At 36.6% G+C, this 21515-nt stretch overlaps 1 protein-coding gene across 1 annotated transcript in view; it reads left to right on the top strand.

Moving 5' to 3' along the window:
- LOC123551016 (uncharacterized) overlaps positions 1-20534 on the top strand; it is a 43537-nt gene extending 23003 nt beyond the window's left edge. Inside the window, exons 7-18 of the mRNA XM_053540453.1 lie at positions 3510-3888; positions 5514-5731; positions 7646-7787; positions 9651-9851; positions 10332-10635; positions 12262-12378; positions 13011-13136; positions 13674-13766; positions 15336-15504; positions 16609-16974; positions 18956-19023; positions 20279-20534. Coding sequence (XP_053396428.1) covers positions 3510-3888; positions 5514-5731; positions 7646-7787; positions 9651-9851; positions 10332-10635; positions 12262-12378; positions 13011-13136; positions 13674-13766; positions 15336-15504; positions 16609-16974; positions 18956-19023; positions 20279-20519 — 2424 coding nt within the window. The 3' untranslated portion in view covers positions 20520-20534. The remainder of the gene's footprint in view (positions 1-3509; positions 3889-5513; positions 5732-7645; positions 7788-9650; positions 9852-10331; positions 10636-12261; positions 12379-13010; positions 13137-13673; positions 13767-15335; positions 15505-16608; positions 16975-18955; positions 19024-20278) is intronic.
- Positions 20535-21515: the final 981 nt, after the last annotated feature.

The raw sequence follows: 21515 nt of genomic DNA, 5'->3' as shown, positions 1-21515 counted from the left end.
TAGGGTCAAAAACTAGGTCAGTAGGCCAGATCAAAGGAAAAGCTTGTGAACACTCTAGAGGCCACAGTTGTGACCAAATATTTACGAAACTCAGTCAGAATGATTGCCTTGATGATTTCTAGGACAAGTTCGAATCTGGGTCAGGTGGGGTCAAAAACTAGGTCACCTTGTCAAATCAAATTAAAAGCTTGTGAACACTCCAGAGGCCGCAATTTTGACTCAATCTTTATGATACTTGGTCAGAATGTTTGTCTTGATGATCTCTAGGTCAGTTTCGAAACTGGGTCATGTAGGATCAAAAACTAGGTCAGTAGGCCAGATCAAAAGAAAAGCTTGTGAACACTCAAGAGGCCACAGTTGTGACCCAATATTTATGAAATTTGGTCAGAATGATTGTCTTGATTAATTCTAGATCAAGTTTGAATCTGGGTCATGTGGGTCAAAAACTAGGTCACCTGGACAAATCAAAGGAAAAGCTTGTGAACACTTTAGAGGCCACAATGTTGACTCAATCTTTATGATACTTGGTCAGAATGTTTGTCTTTGTGAATTCTAGATCAAGTTTGAAACTGGGTCACGTGGGTCAGAAACTAGGTCAGTAGGTCAGATGAAAGGAAAAGCCTGTGAACACTCCAGAGGCCACAGTTGTGACCCAATATTTATGAAACTTTGTCAGAATGATTGTCTTGATTATTTCTAATTCAAGTTTGAACCTGGGTCATGTGGGGTGAAAAACTAGGTCACCCGGTCAAATCAAAGGAAAAGCTTGTGAACACTCTAGAGGCCACAATTTTGACTCAATCTTTATGATACTTGGTCAGAATGGTTGTCTTTATGATCTCTATATTAAGTTTGAATCTGGGTCATGTGGGGTCAAAAACTAGGTAAGTAGGCCGGATCAAAGGAAAAGCTTGTGAACACTCCAGAAGCCACAATTATGACCCAGTATATATGAAACTTGTTCAGAATGATTGTCTTGATGATTTCTAGGTCAAGTTCGAATCTGGGTCAGGTGGAGTCAAAAACTAGGCCAGTAGGCCAAATGAAAGGAAAAGTGTGTGAACACTCTAGGGGCCACAGTTGTAACTCAATTATTATGAGATTTAGTCAGAATGGTTATCTTGATGATCTCTAAGTCAAGTATGAATCTGGGTCATGTTGGATCAAAAAGTAGGTCAGTAGGCCAGATCAAATGAAAAGCTTGTGAACACTCTAAAGAACACAGTTGTGACCCAATATTTATGAAACTTTGTCAGAATGTTTGTCTTGATGATTTCTAGGCCAAATGCGAAACTGGGTCATGTGGGGTCAAAAACTAGGTCAGTAGGCCAGATCAAAGGAAAAGCTTGTGAACACTCTAGAGGCCACAGTGTTGACTCAATCTTTATGAAACTTGGTCAGAATGTTTGTCTTGATGATTTCTAGGTCCAATATTAATCTAGGTCATTTGGGGTCAAAAACTAGGTCACATCGTCAAATCAAAGGAAAAGTTTGTAAACACTCTAAAGGCATCAGTTGTGACTCAATCTATATGAAACTTGGTTAGAATGTTTGTCTTGATGATCTTTAGGTCAAATTCGAAACTTGGTCTTTTGGGGTTAGAAACTAGGTCAGTAAGCCTCATAAACTCTGGTGAGCGATATAGGGCCATCATGGCCCTCTTGAATAGATTAAATCTCACTGATGAATTCCAACAAAATATTGATATACACTGATTCAGCTTAGTTATACATGTTTAACAAAATGTTTCCTGGATTTCTCTTTGAATATAATTACTGTAAAATCATTTAATTTCGTGGGCATGAAATTTCGTGGTTTTGGTCAAAATGGCAATTTCATGGGGATATGAATTCGTGTATTTTAACTTTACAACATAAAATGAATGGGAATTTTACTTGTTAGTTGGGATTAAATTTCTCGGATTGACTCAACCACGAAATCCACGAAAATTAGTCCCCCACGAATATTAATGATTTCACAGTATTATGTTAATACCATTCATGTTATGCATCATTCAAAAAGTCTCCCAAGAGTAATAATAAGAAAATTTGAAAATAAAATTGATCCGTTTTAGACAAATCACCAAAAGTTAATTTTGATAAGGTATTGTCCATTGTAAATTTCAGCCACATTGGACAAAAAATGTTACAAACTTACACACTTCCTTTAGTTTCCTCTCTTAAAAAACACTTTTATTTGCAGATATTTACATTCTCTGTGAGTATTTCATTGGAAGAAAAAAAAAATTCTTTTTGTAGGAACATAATTGATTTAATAATGACAAGGGTGACCCTTTCTGCAAACTTATGTTCTTCACAAAAGAACATGAACAAAAATGCTTTCTGAATTTATTATTATTTTTTTTTCAGAATTTGACACCAAAATTTCAAAAAGAACATCTGATTATAACTGAAACCAATTTTTTCAGACAGTAATGATAAAAATTAAATTTGCAAATGTATTTTCCTGGATTAACGAATATTTTAAATTTAAATCAGGAACTATATTTTTATATCGGAAGGCAGATTTCAATTCAACATGGGCAAGTCATTTTGGCTTTTCTATTGTTAAAAACTTGGGACAACGGTGAACCAGACATTTCTTTTTTGTGTTTTGATATTCATGGAAAGCAAAACTAATTTTTAGAAACAATATTTTAAAAACTTAAGTATAAGAATTTAATGGTTTAGATGGGCCCGGGATAAACCATATTAGGACTTCTTGCAATTCATCCAAGAACTGGTTGAAGAAAAAAAAAACTTGCATGCTCTAAAATACCTATTCTAGCACGGCCAGCAAATAACCTACATACATGTAGAGCAAAATCTATCTCGGGTTATTCTGCAGTATACCACTCGCGTGCAATGACGTCATCCAATCCACGTGCATAGCACGGTCGTAAAAAGTAGTTACCATTTTTCCTAACACTTTTGATGCTAGTATGTCGTGTTAGAATCGAAATAATAAGTTCCTACGACCTTCATGATATATTCTTAAGCATAAGAACTCAAAACTTGGGTTATTCTACGATAAACCATGTTTGGGAACTTATTATTTCTTAATTATACCAGCTGTGGTTTTTGTATATGCTGAGGTGTTGCTTTAGTTTATTACTTCTCTAGCCCTTTCCAGATTTGAGTAGAATGGACAGGAGGTCTATCTAGTAGACTTTCCAACTAAATGGTGTGTTTAGAAGGGTAGGTTTACTTAACCCTTATCATGCTGGACGCGATTGATTCTGCCTTTGTGACCAGTTTAGTTCATGATCAGCCTGCACATCTGTTCAGTCTGATCATGATCTACACTGTTCGCTATTCAGCCAGTATCTTTTTGGTAAGCTTCCCTTTTAACAGTTAATGGTACTGTCCAAATTGCAAATTGGAAGGTGGACAAGTTTGTTATAGAAATTTAGCAGGGTAAGGGTTAAGGTTTAAACGTCAAACTGTCGTAACTTATTCTTTAAAGTTAATGGAATTATTACAAGTACATTGATAAAATGTTTGTTTTAGGACCCAAGTGCTTATGCAGTGTGTCAATATTGTGGAACTACCAGTATGGATAAATATAAATGTGAAAGTTGTAAACGAATGTTCACTAGTGCTACTAAATATGTGATCCCTAGTGCGTCAGGAGACGGTAATCCGGAAACAAAACGTAGAAAACTTACAGTTGAAACAGGAACTACAGTTTCAACAATAACTAGTGTAGATAAAAGCTCATTTTATAGTAAAAAGATCCAAGAACAAGGTGAAATATATGTGAAAGTGATAAACGCCTCGAACAATGCTGTGACGGGGCCAGGTGCAAGGCACCAGCCTCGGATTATTCGACCAGCTTATGGAAGAGGGAAAAGGGGGCGAGGTCGGGGGCGCGGTACTTTTGTTCCAGGTATATTTTTCTTTATGTAATTGTATGAGTTATTTTACATTCAAAATGTCATTTTGATAATTTTGAGGAGCTTCATTATTAAGAACTATTACCAAAGTGACTTCAGCAGTCAGGGGTGTAACTGTTTCAAGTTATCACAGTTTATAACCCATTTGAGTTATTGCTTATATTTTCATAACTTGTTTCAGTTATCATAAAATATTACAAAGCCCTCCTGTGCCAATTCCTCATTTTGAATGTGACTAATGCAATTATTTCCTGAATCCTTGAACTCTTATCTTTCCAGCTATGCAGTAAATTTTTTTACGCAAGGCTGATAAAGTTTTACGCAAAAGGTTTAAAGCTATAAAACTCTTAGCATCCCATTATGCTTATCAGGTCATGACCAGACTGAAAGAGAATTTGATTAACCACAGATTGCTACTTATTTCACTGTACAGGTAACTTTGTGAGAACAGCAAAAAGACTTTTTTTGAATAACTTACCCGAGTTAACTTACATTTTATAACTAATACAGGTTATAAAATGCTTGAAAAAATAACTGAAATAGGTTACATAACTTAAAACAGTTACACCCCTGACTGTTCAGTATCGTAGTTTTGATACACATATATATGCAAATCAACATTCAGTTTATACTATGAACCTTTTAGTAAAAGATGGTTGTAAATTTAGAGCGTAAAAGTTTCCTTTGTATAGTACTTGAAGTTTTTAAGTAAGAAAATAGTGACTTTAAAAGTTGAATTGAAAAGAAATAATTATTGTAATATAAACACAAACTAGCATGTTAGCCATTTACTGATTTAGCTTTTCATTATAACAGCTGCTGTCAGTTGATATATCAGCTGCAACTTGAATATTGATGAAATAATAAAAAAAAATTGAAAACATGTGAAAGATGTACATATGTTGTAAAGATTCAGTAAACATAAACAAGTCATGTTAGTGAGTACTCCAGTTAGGCATGAATTTTAGAAGTAACTTGTGCAAAATAGTTAGCTTGTGATTACATCTTGTGATTGCTGGTTTTTTAGGCTCGGTCTATAGTAACACAGGGGTTTGATAAAAGGAATTGTTCATTATTCACTGTAAAACAGCCAATGTAAGGATCTGAAACTTCAGACTATAAAGGCTGTTATATGCAACTTATTATCAATGGGAATGAATCATATTGCAGCTTCATCTTATTTGAAGAAAACTGAATTTGTTTCAGCATCAAGTACAATGAAAGCATTTAATTCCATGGGCATAGACTTTAGCAGTTTTCAAAAAATCAGCTCTTCTTGTGGGGTGGGTGTTGGGGGAACAAGAACTTATAAATATTAGATATTATAGATAAAATAAATGGAAATTGTATTTGTTTGTTGGGATCAAATTTCGAGGATTGACGTATTTGCGAAATTGATGAATTTTAATTGCCACAGATATTGATTTCTTAATATTTTTACTAGTATAGATTATGGGAAGATGCTGGGAATTCTTCAATAAAAAAAACAATTGATGTTAATCTGAAATTAATTGAATCAGTCAAAGGAATCAGATAAAATTTCAAGACAATTGACATTTTTTTTTTTTTTTTTTTTTTTTTTTAAATAACAATATTAATCTTGACTTTATATTTTTAGAAACAGTAACAATATCATCAGATGAGGAAGAAAGCAGTGATACAAACAGGTCACAATCTCAATCAATGTCAGCCCCTGCCACACCAGCCTCGGTACCCAGCAGATCTCCTAGTCACGCCGGGGACCAGCCAGAATGTCCCGAGTCTCCACTTATACCTACCATACCACTATCACTTAAGAAAGGAGAAAAAGCCAGAGTTAAAAAGATGGAAGATGCGGTATGCCATTTCTTAAATTCAAGATTTTAGGGGGCCTCTGTGGCCGTGTTTAAGGTCACTGACCTTGAATCACTACCCCCTCACTGATTTGAACCTTTGAACCTCACTTGGGGCGTTAAATTCTTCATGTGAGGAAGCCATTCAGCTGGCTTACGAAAGGACGGTGATTATACCAAGGCATTCGCCCATGATGAAATAATGCTTGGAGGGGCAGCTGGGGTCTTCCTCTACCATTAAAGCTGGAAAGTCACCACATGACCTATAACTGTGTTAGTGCGATGTTGAACATGTTGAACCCTGCAAAAACAAAAAAAAACAAACAAAAAAACAAGATTTCAGATGAAACTAAATTTATAAATTATGAAATCCGCTTTAACTAAACTTTTTTTGTTGAATAGATGCTGATCTTTTTCACGGAGGAAAAAACTTTTTTCAGAAAAAAATGCAGAAAGTACAAAATGTAAGAATTAAGCTTCACCACTTCATTTGAAGTTTAAACAAGGTACAACAATTTGTTTAAAATTCTGAGCATATTCTTCTAGAGAGACGATTACTGAAAATGATGATGAACAAAAATGAAAATGGAAAATAAGTGTTTGAACTGTCAGTCTGTTCATCATACCATCTTTCTTGTGTATTCAGCTCCTATAGTTTTCTTCCATTTCATATTTTCATGACAGTCATGTCTGATTAGTTTTTCTTGAGTTTTACCCTGTTTTTATGCCTCCGAAGGGGGGCATATTAGTTTTCAACTGTCCGTTCGTTAGTCACAACGTTAACTTTTTGCATGAAGGCACTTTACTCGCAAACCACTGCACCCAGGACCTTCAAACATCACATGCTGATAGTACTCATTGGGTACATGACCCCTACTGACTTTGGGGTCACCAGGTCAAGGTCACAGGGGCCAACGTTAACTTTTTGCATGAAGGCAAATTACTCGCGAACCACTGCACCCAGGACCTTCAAACTTCACATGCTGATAGTACTCGCTGAGTACACGACCCCTACTGACTTTTGGTTCACCAGGTCAAAGGTCAAGGTCACAGGGGCCAACGTTAACTTTTTGCATGAAGGCACTTTACCCGCGAACCACTGCACCCAGGACCTTCAAACTTCACATGCTGATAGTACTTACTGAGTACACGACCCCTACTGACTTTGGGGTCACCAGGTCAAAGGTCAAGGTCACAGGGGCCAACGTTAACTTTTTGCATGAAGGCACTTTACCCGCGAACCACTGCATCCAGGACCTTTAAACTTCACTTGCTGATAGTACTCACTGAGTACACGACCCCTACTGACTTTGGGGTCAAGGTCACAGGGGCCAGTGTTAACTTTTTGCATAAAGGCACTTTACTCGCGAACCACTGCACCCAGGACCTTCAAACTTCACATGCTAATAGTACTTATTGAGTACACGACCCCTATTGACTGTGGGGTCGCCACGTCAAAGGTCAAGGTCATCAGGTCAAAGGTTAAGGTGCTGCGGGGGGCATTTGTCACCATTAGTGACAGCTCTTGTTCTAATTTAAAATATTACAGCTTAAACAGACCTTGAAAAGTTATTAGATTTAATGCCAGTCCTTGAAAATGACTAAAATCCTGAAAGACAGGGAAGGTACTTGATTTTTGAAAACTACTGCTTGAATTTTACCTAAGACTCCTTAAAAGCTTTATGTCATCAACTTGCTTTGTAGAAAGAATGAATTTTTAAAAAAGATTGAGCAAAAATAAAGATAACTTGAAAGAAATTAAGTTTTTGACAATAAATATTCAAATATAATACCATCAAGCATTTTCAGGGGACATTATCAGGCAACATTGACATCCTTGACCATTCTTGTTGAATAGAATTAAAAGAAAATGCAATGTGAAATGCATTGTGTACACTCAACGTTATTGTGATTTTAGGAGGGCACCAATTCCCGAGAGAAATCTCCTTCACCAACTGAGGTTACATTGATTGCGAGAACAGTGCGAGTAGGCACATTCAGGGGCGCACCAGTAGAACCTATACTTATCTCAGACAACGGACTGAACTTCTTCATTGAAGGTAAATTCTGTTTTCATGCATGTTAGCTAAATATTGAGTAGTTACTGTGGTCGGAGACATATTGATTTACTCCTGTCTGTGTTACATGTGTGTGTCTATGTGTTTGTCTGTCACAAATCTTGTCCACGCTCTAAGTCGAACAGTTCTCATCCAATTTTCACCAAATTTGAACAAAATGTGTTTGCCAATAAGTCCTCGACCAAGTTCAATAACTAGCCAAATCAGCTTAGGCACTTCGGAATTATGGCCCTTGAATTACCGAAAATACTCCTGCCAGTTACAAGTAATACAGGTCTTGGTGCATGGTTGACTCAGATACATAATGGAGAAGAAATGCCAATCTAGATGATTAGGCAGTTGTGGGAGACATGCACTTTTCTCAAAAACAGCTCTAGTTTCTTTGAGCATTCATATGAAACACAGCTGCAATTTGAATCAAAATTTCAACTTTTTTTTAATCATACGGGCTTAATATTATGTTATTTTATCGTTCTTTAATACGTTTCAGGTTGTGAAACTTGATTATTGTAGAAACACTTATAATAAGTTTATAAAACATGATTGTAACAGATGTATGTATAGTAGCAATGTTTTTGTATTGATATTGTGTTGTATAGTATGACCTATACTGCTGCAGAAGTTGAGGTCAAATTTGAAAACAAAATTTATATTGAAGTCAAGAAACTTGCTTGCCTGCATCCATTTCAACTGTAGTTACCTCACCAGGTCAAAGGCTCAAGGCCACATTTATGACCCGATCTTCATGAAACTTGCTTGATGATTCCTAGGCCAAGTTGTCATGTTGGGTCAAAAACTAGGTCACCTGCTCAAATCAAAGGAAAAGCTTGTTAACACTCGAGAGGCCATATTTATGACCCTTTCTTCATGAAACTTGGTCAGAATGTTTATATTGATGATTCCTGGGCCAAGTTCGAAACTGGGTTATGTTGGGTCAAAAACTAGGTCATCAGCTCAAATCAAAGGAAAAGCTTGTTAACACTAGAGGCCATAATTACGACCCTATCTTCATAAAACTTGGTCAGAATGTCAAACTTGATGATCCCAAGGCCAAGTTTAACTGTAAGCGTCATAGGATTATCATGACCCTCTTGTTTTACTCATGCAAGCATAATACAGTATTATATCATTTTATCATTCTTTAATAGGTTTCAAGTTTTGAAACTTGATTACATGTAGAAGCATTAGTATAATGTTTTTAAAAAATGTCTGTAACAGATGTATGTACAGTAGAAATGTTGCTGTATTGGTATTATGTTGTATATAGTATGAATTATACTGCTGCAGAAATTGAGAACTTGAGATCAAATTAAATTTTGGAAACAGAATTTATATTGAAGTCAAGAAATGTGCATGCCTGCATCCATTTCAACAGTGGTTAGCTCGCCAGGTCACAATGTGCTCAAGGTCACCCGTATCTTTTAAGACATTCTCAATACATCTCTGAAAGCATTTGATGGAAGTTGATGATGTTCGTCTTATGGTTCTCTACCAAAGTTGTTTGAACTATTCTGCTCGGCTGCACACGGGCCACCAGAGCTAGAAAAAATCATTGAATGGCAATTCATCCTGAACTGTTGAATTTTAAATAATTTTTAATAATTTCACAGACATATTCAATTGATGACACTCTACTAAGATCGTTTAAATTGGAGTCATGCTTTTTCTATAGAGACAACCTGGTGAATTTCAGTTGAAGAGAGAAATAAAAAAGGGTAATATGCTGTTACGGTGCAAGAGAATATTGACCTTATATAGGCATATAAGCTTTTATTTTGACTCAGAATTATTCTGTAAATAGTACCTGTTTATAGTTTGAAGCATCATGGCTGTGTTTATTTACAGGTGTGACAGGGACCCACACGTTTCACCTGTACCCGCAGGAAATTCAGCAGTGCTTAACCAAGTTTGATGGTGAACCAAACCTGATATTCTTCCTGACCACACAGTCCTGTGCTTTAAGGACCAGGAAAGATCTGGGCATGGTTATGAATGCGGACCCCATGAAACCACCACCTGAACACTACTATGATCCTGCTGGGGCAGGTAGGTGCTGCAATTCTGATATTCATTTGTGATTTTCAAGTATTTTCTCCTACACTAAGGACTTCATTTATGTGTATTGGGGACATTGATGTAAAGTTACTATGTTTTTCAGCAAATGGGATCATATTCTTTCTTCTAATATGATAGTGTGTCTTGTAGATTAGCAGGTTTAATTTCTACAATTGTTTTGGTAAAAGTGGTCACAAAGGCATTGATGTGACAGTTGTTAAGGTTGATTTCTTTCATGTCATTTAGCTGAGTAACTGAAGATCCATTGTTTTACCTGGATTCTGGTCTGTACCTGAAGAACACCTTTGTTAAGGGTGTTATGTCAGTAACTGCAAACAGGATTGCGATGGAAAAGATTGAGATTTGTACACCAGTCTAGATGGCTTGCAAACTTATGAATTCAGCTGTTAGGGTAATGCAATAAAAAACATCACTAAAGTAACGTTTTCATTTTTTTTTTGTGCTTGTCAGATATGCGACATCAGATGATCACAATTGTGATGGATCAAGTATCTGTGGAAACTAGGCTCGACTTCCAAAAATACATGGAATTATTCAAGTCCTGGGGAAAGCAGGGTGACGAAGCTTTCTTTATGGAACTAAGCAAAGATGAGGCAGACGAGATATTCCGACAGTCCACCAGTGTGCAGAGAGTGCAGCAAGCTGTCACATCGGCTTCTATGGTTACAGATCATGGTTATAGTCAGGCTGGTGAAGAAGATCGACAAAGTCGATCACCATCTCCAAAGATAGGCTTCGTTGGCCCTATTATCAAGTAAGCATCTTTTCTGTTTTGTCTCCCATTGGAGTTACTGTGATTATAATGCTTACATCGAAAGCATATTATGCCATTTCATGTTTTATGTTTGGCATTAAGAATCCATCTGTTAGAGGGCACAAGGCAAGGGAATTTATTGTATATTTTCCTGACAATGTATTGTTACTCTAGTAGTGTTTGATGAGTTTAGATCACTAGACCACACCACTGTGGGTTCAAGACCTTACTTGTGATGTAGAATTCTATTCATTGTACCCCCCGACAACAAAGTTGTAAGGGGGGGTATACTGGTTTCAGGTTGTCTGTCTGTCCGTCTGTCTGTCTGTCCGTCTGGTCGTCTGTCCGTAGACGCAATCTTGTGCGCACCATCTCTCCTTATCCCCTTGACAGAATTTAATGAAACTTCACACAAGTGATCAGTACCAACAGTAGTTGTGCATGGGGCATGTTAGGTTCTTTTAGAAAAAAAATTTGCAGAGTTATGGGACTTTGTTTTTTTGTTACTATACTATATACATAGACACAATCTTGTGCGCACCATCTCTCCTCATTCCCTGGACACAATTTAATGAAACTTCACACAAGTGATCAGTACCAACAGTAGTTGTGCAAGGGGCATGTTAGGTTCTTTTAGAAAAAAAATTTGCAGAGTTATGGGACTTTGTTTTTTTTGTTACTATAATATATACATAGACACAATCTTGTGCGCACCATCTCTCCTCATCCCCTTGACACAATTTAATGAAACTTCACATAAGTGATCAGTAACAACAGTAGTTGTTCATGGGGCATGTTAGGTTCTTTCAGAAAAAAAAATTTGCAGAGTTATGGGACTTTGTATTTTTGTTACTATACTATAGACATAGACACAATCTTGTGCGCACCATCTCTCCTCATCCCCTTGACACAATTTAATGAAACTTCACACAACTGATCAGTAACAACAGTAGTTGTGCATGGGGCATGTTAGGTTCTTTCAGCGACAAAAATTGCAGAGTTATGGGACTTTGTTTCTTGTTAACATACTATGTACATACAGTCTTCATATGCAATCTTGTGCGTGCCTAATCTACCAAACCCTTGCACACAATTTAATGAAACTTCACACAAGTGATCAGTACCAACCCTAGTTGTGCATGAGGCATGTTACATTCTTTTAGATAAATATTCTGCATAGTTATGGGACTTTGTTTTTTGTTACTATACTGTATACATACAGTCTATATACATACAGTCCACATAATTATGCAGTCTTGTGTGTGTCAAATTGCAATGTACTGTGTCAGTGCATGCGGGGGGTACATTCATCACCTTTAGTGATAGCTCTAGTTTGAAGAATGCTTCCAACTGGCTTATAGAATGTCTGTGGTACTATGCATGTGCATGCCCTTGCTTGAATTTATAATGAGTGGTGGCAACTGGGATCTTTCTCTACCATTTAAAACCTGGATAGTAGCCATATGACTTAAAAATATGCTACTGTATGAAACACACAAAAAAGTGCTTAATAAAACCTCTTCTGTCAAAATTAATAAATTGAATAGAAATTTCTAAATGAACCTCAAAACAAGAAAGCATACATATTGTAAATTATTATAACTATTTCGTTTCAATTGTTTTCAGGTTATTGACATACCCACCACCGCCAGCGAAAGGTGGAATCTCGATAACAAATGAAGATCTGTATTGTCTACAGGAAGGAGAATTCCTAAATGATGTCATCATTGACTTCTATCTCAAGTAAGAAATTGCAGTCAACCCAATGTATATAGACAATGGGAAATAGAACATAGTTTCATTGTGTACAAGTGGTTCATTTGATACTGCGAGTTAGGATGTGTGTTCCAAGTATATACACTGGTGTGAATTAAAAACAAAACATTTATGTGTGATATAATTTGTTCCTGTCATGTATGCTTGATAATAGTATAATGGGTGGTGATTTTTCTATGCCATAATTATGAAGCGTGACTACAGCTCTTCAAGCTTGTATTTGAATAAGTTATATTTCAATACACAAGTATTTGGCAGTTTGTAACAAATATTGAATATCTTATAAAGGTAGTTACACACTTAAAAGGTAAGTGAGATGTCCAGAATTTCTGTTAATAAATGGTTGTTTTAATTTTCACTTCACAAAATGGTTACATGAATAGTATTTACATATTTAATTAAAACTAGCCTGACTTTGCCACACAAGGAGCATTTGATTTTGGCAGTTTTCATGTATGGTGAGAAGAGGATGTTGTTGATCTTTTTGCTTGTTCATTTAAAGGTCTTTTCACCAGTTGCTAGATATATGTAGAAAAGATTTTGGTTTGGCTAACAGTTTTGTAACACATGTTGAAATGAGATTTTCCCTATTCCTTCAGGTATCTGTTGCGTGAAAAGTTGAGTCCAGAGGACCATGATCGTACTCATATCTTCAGTTCATTTTTCTATAAACGTTTAACCCAACGTATACGAGGGGCTGCGATAGATGATGATCCAAATGTAACGTAAGTATTTTCAATTTGTAGTAGTATAAATATTGCTGTATATATTAAATGTTTAGTTGTTTTAAAAGCTTGTTGAACGGTACTGACAACCAGTAATATCCGTGCATTACAGTATTCACCTATGCTGTGTTTGCCATTCTCCATCAGTAAATGTACCGCATACAAGTGCAACAATCTGAGTGTGGGGAAATTACTTATAGAAAATACATAGTTGCACTGAAATATCAAACGTCATAGGTTTATTACCTTACGTGGAAAGTGGACCTGAATTGGAGTTAAATACATCTATAAGTTATGTATGTAATATACATACAAAAAATTAATATCAATACAATAATCATGAGTGTCTCGTTTAGGAAACAAACCTTTAATTTGGTTACGTTACCAGTTTTATCTGTCTTGACTTCATATAAAATCTGTTTAAATTACTGTACCTGTGATACTAACAGTTCATTATTAAAAAAAGGATGTTGAACTTTGAAATATAACACTGTATATTGACCATTGAAAAAGTGATTCTTTTTCTGTTTATTTTAGATTACCAGTTAAAAGACATGCCAGAGTAAAAACTTGGACTAGGAAATTAGATCTATTTGAAAAGGATTTTATAGTTATTCCTATAAATGAACAGTAAGTGTATATTTATTTGGTTTGTTTGTAAGTCACTCCTTTCCATGTTAGATCCAGCTTCTTTTCAGCATAGATAGTAGATGGTGACGCAAGTTGCTTCTCTGGGCATTACATTAGTCACATCTAAGCAACTTCACAAGCAATCTTGCTTGATTGAAAGAATTCTACTACACCCCAAACTTTGAACCTACTGTGGTGAGGGTAAGGTATCGAGGATCCTCAAGAGCCATTCAAATTAAATGTATTAAGCAAACTAGGAAGAGCGTGTTCTTATACCCATTTTTAATCCCCCGCCGTGGCGGAGGGATTATAGGAATGGTCTGCGTCCGTCCTTCCGTCTGTCTGTCCGTCCGTCCTTCCGTCCGTAACAAAATCGTGTCCGGTCCATATCTCCTAAACCCCTTGAAGGATTTTCATGAAACTTGGGTCAAATGATCACCTTATCAAGACGATGTGCAGAACCCATGACTCAACCTTGTCGGTTCAAGGTCAAGGTCACAACTCAAGGTCAAAGGTTTGAGCCTGCCATTTTGTGTCCGCTCTATATCTCCTAAACCCCTTGAAGGAATTTTATAAAACTTGGGTCAAATGATCACCTCATCAAGATGATGTGCAGAACCCATGAGTCAGCCATGCCGGCTCAAGGTCAAGGTCACAACTTAGGGTCAAAGGTTTGAGCCTTCCATTTTGTGTCCGCTCTGTATCTCCTAAACCCCTTGAAGGAATTTTATAAAACTTGGGTCAAATGATTACCTCATCAGAACGATGTGCAGAAATTATGAGTCAACCATGCCAGCTCAAGGTCAAGGTCACAACTAAGGGTCGAAGGTTTGAGCCTTCCATTTGGTGTCCACTCTGTATCTCCTTAACCCCTGGAAGGATTTTCATCAAACTTGGGTCAAATGATCACCTCATCAAGAACTCATGAGTCAGCCATGTCAACTCAAGGTCAAGGTCACAACTGAAGGTCAAAGGTTTCAGCTCTGTATCTCCTAAACCCCTTGAAGGATTTTCATGAAACTTTGGTCAAATGATCACCTCATCAAGACGTTGTGCAGAATTCATGAGTCAGCCATGTCAGTTCAAGGTCAAGGTCACAGCTAAGATCAATGGTTTACCCTTTCACTATCGATAGCAGTGGGGGGGGATTTAGCTGTCTTTCAGACTGCCTTGTCTAGTTTAACTTTGGAGAATGATATATCAAACTCCTTTATTGTGACGGAGAGTTGTCAGTAATCTGCATATTGTTGAATATCCAGGAGGAAGTATTGTCTGAGAGCCAGTATTATATATTGCTGATACATGATAAGGCATCTTATAAAATCCAGTACACAAACACATTTTCGTTGTTAAAATATCTTCAGTATTTCTCTCATTCTTCAACTACAGCATCAGTCCTAACCCAGAAGTCACCTGTCTTCACAATCGTGTATGGATACTGGCTAGAAATCTAGACTTACTCATCAAGCATGGTCAAAATACCTAGTTGTAAGAACTAAATGCACTGTACATGCATGCATAAGTACATATTAAAATTTAAAAAAAAAAAATTCCATTGTTTCTCAACAGTGCTCACTGGTTCTTGGCTATCATTTGTTTCCCGGGACTGGAGAAACCAGTGGAGAATCCATACATTCCAAAGCCAGTGACAACTCCATTGATAGATCCAGCAAGTTGCCCCACACCTCCACAGCCTACAGATGATGGTGGGGATGAAATGGACACGGAGGATAATGAAGTATGTTTGCATTAAAGTTTACTGTAGAATTAGAAATTCTAGCGATATATTTTGTTTTGCTACGTTAGCTTATTGTCTGTATTGGCACGAAAGTGAATAGTCCTGTGTTTGACAGGTTAGGCATACATGTATATCTGGAGTATTCTACCACAACCACAAATTCCAATTTGAAGCGTGAAAATAATTTATTTTAAATTTCTGTTTCTCAACGATTTATCTATCGGCACAAGTCGATTTTTAATTCAATGACTTTGATGAATGTTTTGCATTGCAAATTTGCAATTGTGCAGCAGGAATTAAATTCATAAACATTTTTACTGTGAAAAAAGATTTGCTTTCCCTAAAATGTGGGCAGGTTTAGGTTTAATTTGGATGATGTGACTCCAAGTCATCCTCCTAACCCACTCAGCCAATATCAACCAATTTCACATGAATTTTCCTCGATTGGTTCTATTCTAAAATTGTTCAAATTACTCCAAACCTTGCAAAACTGTAGTTGCCTTGGTAGCAGAAAAGAAAAACTAAAGATGATGTCATAAACTTCTGACCAGATTTTGAAATTATTTTGCACAAATGATTCTAAGGTGACCCAATACCAAGATTGTGAAGTTATTGCATATAAAAACATATATATATATATATATATATATATATATATATATATATATATATAGCGTGAATTATCAAAAATTCTAACACAACCAGCTGATAACCTACATACTTGTGGAGCAAAATCTGTCTCAGGTTATTCTGCAATAAACCGACCTTGAACTATGCTGGGCATGCACCGTGTTTTGGCTATTCCAAATGCTGCGGCGTGGCAGGCAGGTGTAATTTACGTATGATGAAAATACTCCTCTGATTCTCATCTAATGTTATTTGAAGAGAGTCGTGTTAGAATCGAAATAATAAGTATCTAAATAAGATTTATCGTAGAATAACCCTCATTTGTCGTTCTTATGTGTAGAAATTAATCATTCCGGCCTTCGGGATATATTCATACGCATAAGAACTCCAGACTCGGATTATTCAACGATAAACCTAACTTTGATACTTATTATTTCTTAGATATAATATATTAAATATAAATTTTATTTTTTCTAGGATCCTTTGCCTGATATAGCAAATGCCAATACAGAAGTAGGAAAACCTCCAGCACCTGATACAAATGGTTCATCTTCAGAAGTTACAGACAATGCGAAAGAAATGACTGAGTCACAGTCTAATCCTGCAGCAGATAATTCAAAACTTGAGAACCAGCCAAATAAAAATGATTCTGAAAATAGTGAGGATACACAGTCTGAAAAAACTGATTCACAGTCAGAAAAAGCTGAGTCACAGTCTGAAAAAGCAGAATCTTCTGAAGGAAAAGAGGAAGAGACTGGGTCTGAGACTACGGGTGAAAAATCAGAATGTGGTCAAGGGGATTCCGGAGTGAAACAGACAAGATCCATGAAAACAATCTTAAAGGTAAAATGAATTTAGCCCCTTACCGATGTGGTTTCGAGTCTCACTCGAGGCGTTGAATTCTTCATGTGAGGAAGCCATCCAGCTGGCTTACGGAAGGTCGGTGGTTCTACCCGGGTGCCCGCTCATGATGAAATAATGCACTGAGGGGCACCTGGGGTCTTCCTCCACCATCAAAGCTGGAAAGTCGCCATATGACCTTTAATTGTGTCGGTGCGACATTAAATCCAACAAAAAAAAATAATTAAAATTTAAGAATATTGGTCAGAAAGATTGAAATGTTCAGCATACATTTCCTTCTTAGTAAAAGCATTTTCTACAGGAGTGTAAGCAGATATATAATTGATACTTAGTCTCTTAAGATGACATCTTATCATATTTACAGGTACCGGTATCTGTTTCAAGGAAAGTCTTAACAATTTTTTTGTAACAGAATAAAGAAACAGATTCTTAAACTTTGCTGTTGTACTGATTAGTTGCGAAAAGTTTCCGTTCAAATGATTATGTATTATTAATCCCCCGCCGTGGCGGAGGGATTACAGGAATGGTCTGCGTCCGTCTGTCCTTCCGTCCGTCCGTCCATCCTTTCGTCCGTAACAAAATCGTGTCCGGTCCATATCTCCTAAAGCCCTTGAAGGATTTTCATGAAACTTGGGTCAAATGATCACCTCATCAAGACGATGTGCAGAACCCATGAGTCAGCCTTGTCGGTTCAAGGTCAAGGTCACAACTCAAGGTCAAAGGTTTGAGTCTGCCATTTTGTGTCCGCTCTATATCTCATAAACCCCTTGAAGGAATTTTATAAAACTTGGGTCAAATGATCACCTCATCAAGACGATGTGCAGAACCCATGAGTCAGCCATGCCGGCTCAAGATCAAGGTCACAACTTAGGGTCAAAGGGGTGAGCCTTCCATTTTTTGTCTGCTCTATATCTCCTAAACTCCTTGAAGGATTTTCATCAAACTTGGGTCAAACGATCACCTCATCAAGGCGATGTGCAGAACTTATGAGCCAGCCATGTCGGCTCAAGGTCAAGGTCACAACTGAAGGTCAAAGGTTTGAGCCTTCCATTTCGTGTCCGCTCTGTATCTCCTAAACCCCTTGAAGGAATTTTATAAAACTTGGGTAAAATGATTACCTCATCAAAACGATGTGCAGAAATTATGAGTCAACCATGCCAACTCAAGGTCAAGGTCACAACTAAGGGTCGAAGGTTTGAGTCTTCCGTTTTGTGTCCACTCTGTATCTCCTAAACCCCTTGAAGGATTTTCATCAAACTTGGGTCAAATGATCACCTCATCAAGAACTCATGAGTCAGCCATGTCAACTCAAGGTCAAGGTCACAACTGAAGGTCAAAGGTTTCAGCTCTGTATCTCCTAAACCCCTTGAAGGATTTTTATGAAACTTGGGTCAAATGATCAACTCATCAAGACGTTGTGCAGAATTCATGAGTCAGCCATGTCAGTTCAAGGTCAAGGTCACAGCTAAAATCAAAGGTTTACCCTTTCACTATCCATAGCAGTGGCGGGGGATTTAGCTGTCTTTCAGACTGCCTTGTTAGTAATGAATTAGTGTCCATTGTATGTAGTATCTTGCAAAGTAATGACACATAATTGTCTTATAATGAACAATTAAAGATAACTTTCCTTTGTCAAACAAAGATGTTTTAAGTTTTGCTGAAATCAGAGTACTTCAGAAGAATCACTTGGTCATCTTTTTAAAGTAAAGACAACCTTCAGTGCTAAGTTACCTATTAAAAATATTTACTTAAACCATTATGGTTCAATTTTGGCATATGTGAATATTTGGGATTTTGAAACATATTTTACAGTAAACGATTGTAACTTAAGACAGTTCTGTATTTTCAAATTTCTCCATTCGGTAGGGCTAGCCTATGGGGCTACCGTTTACCATTTCAATCATACATCAAAGTTAGGTATTGATCTGTTACTTAAATATTTATTTTAAAACATGTTTTACAGAGTATACGTGGAAAGGCTGTATCTGAAGGAGAAACCTTGCCTCCTGAGGCTATCTGTGGTGTCAGACAGTAAGTTATCCTCGACTCTGTTAGAAGGCTGGGATTATAAATATACTTTTTCTTTCTCAGTTACAGTACAATCGCGATCCTACGAAAAGCCAAGGGACGGCCTTCCTTTTCTTTCGTAAATCGCATTTTGTTCGAGGTAGTATAGGAAATTTCATTTAAACGCACCTTATATTTACCAAGTCGTAGCCGAGAAGTTATTTTAACAGGTGATTTTCGTATCGGTGTACATTTATACCCAATGAACATCTGGGTTTACTACAAAATTTTTATTCGAATCTGGTTTCTGATATTAAACGTACTTTTCTTTACTTTTTATTCAACTGTACTAATACATATACAGAGTACACTGTTGCACGAGAACAAAAATCCTCTTTGTATTTTCGAACCCTCAGCTACCCTTTACTGTATAGTTTTCTGAAATTAATATAACGACAAGATACAAACGATTCAGGATTAAATATTCTATGCAGTGATTGTTTGAGACGTATAGATATTGGAAGCAAGTGTGGACTGGTATGCCATCCGATCTAATAGTTATAGGAGAAAAATTTTTTAAAAAATTGCATTTTCGTAAAACCGCGACTTTGTAACATAGAAATAGAGAAAAGCTGCGGGACCACAAAATGTTTTCGTAGTATAGTTATACCAGTATTTCATTAAATTTCGATTCGCTGCAGCGCGAATGCACTGTATATGATACAAGAAGCTTGTTGTATATCTATATGAAATAAGACACTTCCATAAATGCTTGATTCAGTGTCTCCTGTATCATTGTCTTACCAGCACTAATCAAGGACAAGTGGCAGTGGCTAAGGTTAGAATATTTCCGTGCCTTGGCACTGTAGATTTGAGGTGGCTAAGGTTGAATTCTTCCATTTGAAGAAGCCATCAAGCTGGCTTGAAGGATTTCTTGTTCCTAGAAATAGCTGTAATCTTCATTTTCTGTTAAGCTTAGAAATCATAGTTTGTTTAGGTATTTGTGTGACTTCAGATGCAATAATAAAACCAAAGTATGTAAAATAAAGAGAGTATCTTGACAGGACTTTGATTTTAGACTTGGTCTGCTTATTTCATTTTATATGGTTGTGTAATTAGCTTAACTGCTTGTAAAGCATGCATTAATCTTTTAAAGGCATTTATTCTTGATCTTGGTAATTCACTGGCAACAAAATGTTTCCACTTCATAACATGAATGACTTACATATTCTGTTTAAATTTTCAAGTTAATAGTTTTGATGATATTTTATTATTTCAGACCATGTATCATGATATTTGACTCCTTATCGGGTCCTTCCAGAAATAGAATAGTGACAGTGTTAAAAGAGTATTTACAAGTGGAATGGGCAGTGAAAAAAGGTGGCCCAGAACTGAGTAAAACTTCAATTAAAGGTTGTGCTCCTAAGGTTCCACAACAAAACAACTTCAGTGATTGTGGCGTGTATATGTTACAATATGTAGAAAGCTTTTTTGAGGTAAGTTACAATGGAACTCATTAACTGGAAATACAGGCTGCCTGTATGTTGTCATTCTGCATGGATGAACTTCATAATTATTATGAATTTATTAGTACTGTTGATTTTTAATTGCATATCAGTCTTTTACAGGTTATTTTTCCATATGAATTATACTCATACTGCTGTTTAAATGGTAATAGTGTATCAGCCTATTATATGTGGCATTTCTATACATTAGAATAAAAGTTAAGCAGAAAAATATCATTGACTAATGCACTTAATAACAATAAAGATTGAAGTGGGACTTTCAGTGACATGCAGTTAGAATCACTGAATTTGAGTCACAGGCCCCCTTACCTCTATGAATTCAAATTTGTTCTTGTAAGGAAGCCATCATTTCTTCTAGCTTATGGAAGGTTGCTGGTTCTACAGTGGGAACAGAAGTAATTCCCACAGGGACTTTAGGGTTTTCTTCTATCAGTTAAAGCTGTAAATATCCATATTAGCTAAGTTAATGTTAGTAAAGGGCAGACAAAACATTCATAAAAATTTTTTTTGAATAGACAATAAATTTTTTATATTTACTCTGGCAATCTGCTAAAGTTACTTGATCTTCTAAACGAAAGATCTCGGAGAACGACCCTTTTCACATTCGTCTTCTGTATATTTGGTTTTCCATTATTGCTATTTTATGTTATCCAATCAGACGCACTTGTTCGATTGTCAAAAGGATAAGGAAAAAATATGCGGTTATTCCAGGACTCGACCGGGGACCCCTCGTTTACAAATCAAGTGGTCTACCGGACGGAGCTAACCGGCTATATGATACATTACGTCATAAGATTTGTAAATATCAAAAGTCAATGTAATGTAAGATTTGCAGATGTTGTAAGCTAGGCTCTGAATGGCTAGCGTAAAGAGCCGTCAGACGAGGCAATGTATTAGGTCGTTTCAGATCCTAATGCGTAGCGAATAGGAGATGTACTTTAGTCAGATTGATTACTCTGGTAACTGGAAATACGTTCTAGATCTGTTGCT

Source organism: Mercenaria mercenaria, chromosome 4 (assembly GCF_021730395.1).
Source record: "Mercenaria mercenaria strain notata chromosome 4, MADL_Memer_1, whole genome shotgun sequence".
NCBI classification, from domain to species: Eukaryota; Metazoa; Mollusca; class Bivalvia; order Venerida; family Veneridae; genus Mercenaria; species Mercenaria mercenaria.
This window is presented reverse-complemented; position numbering and strand designations above follow the sequence as displayed.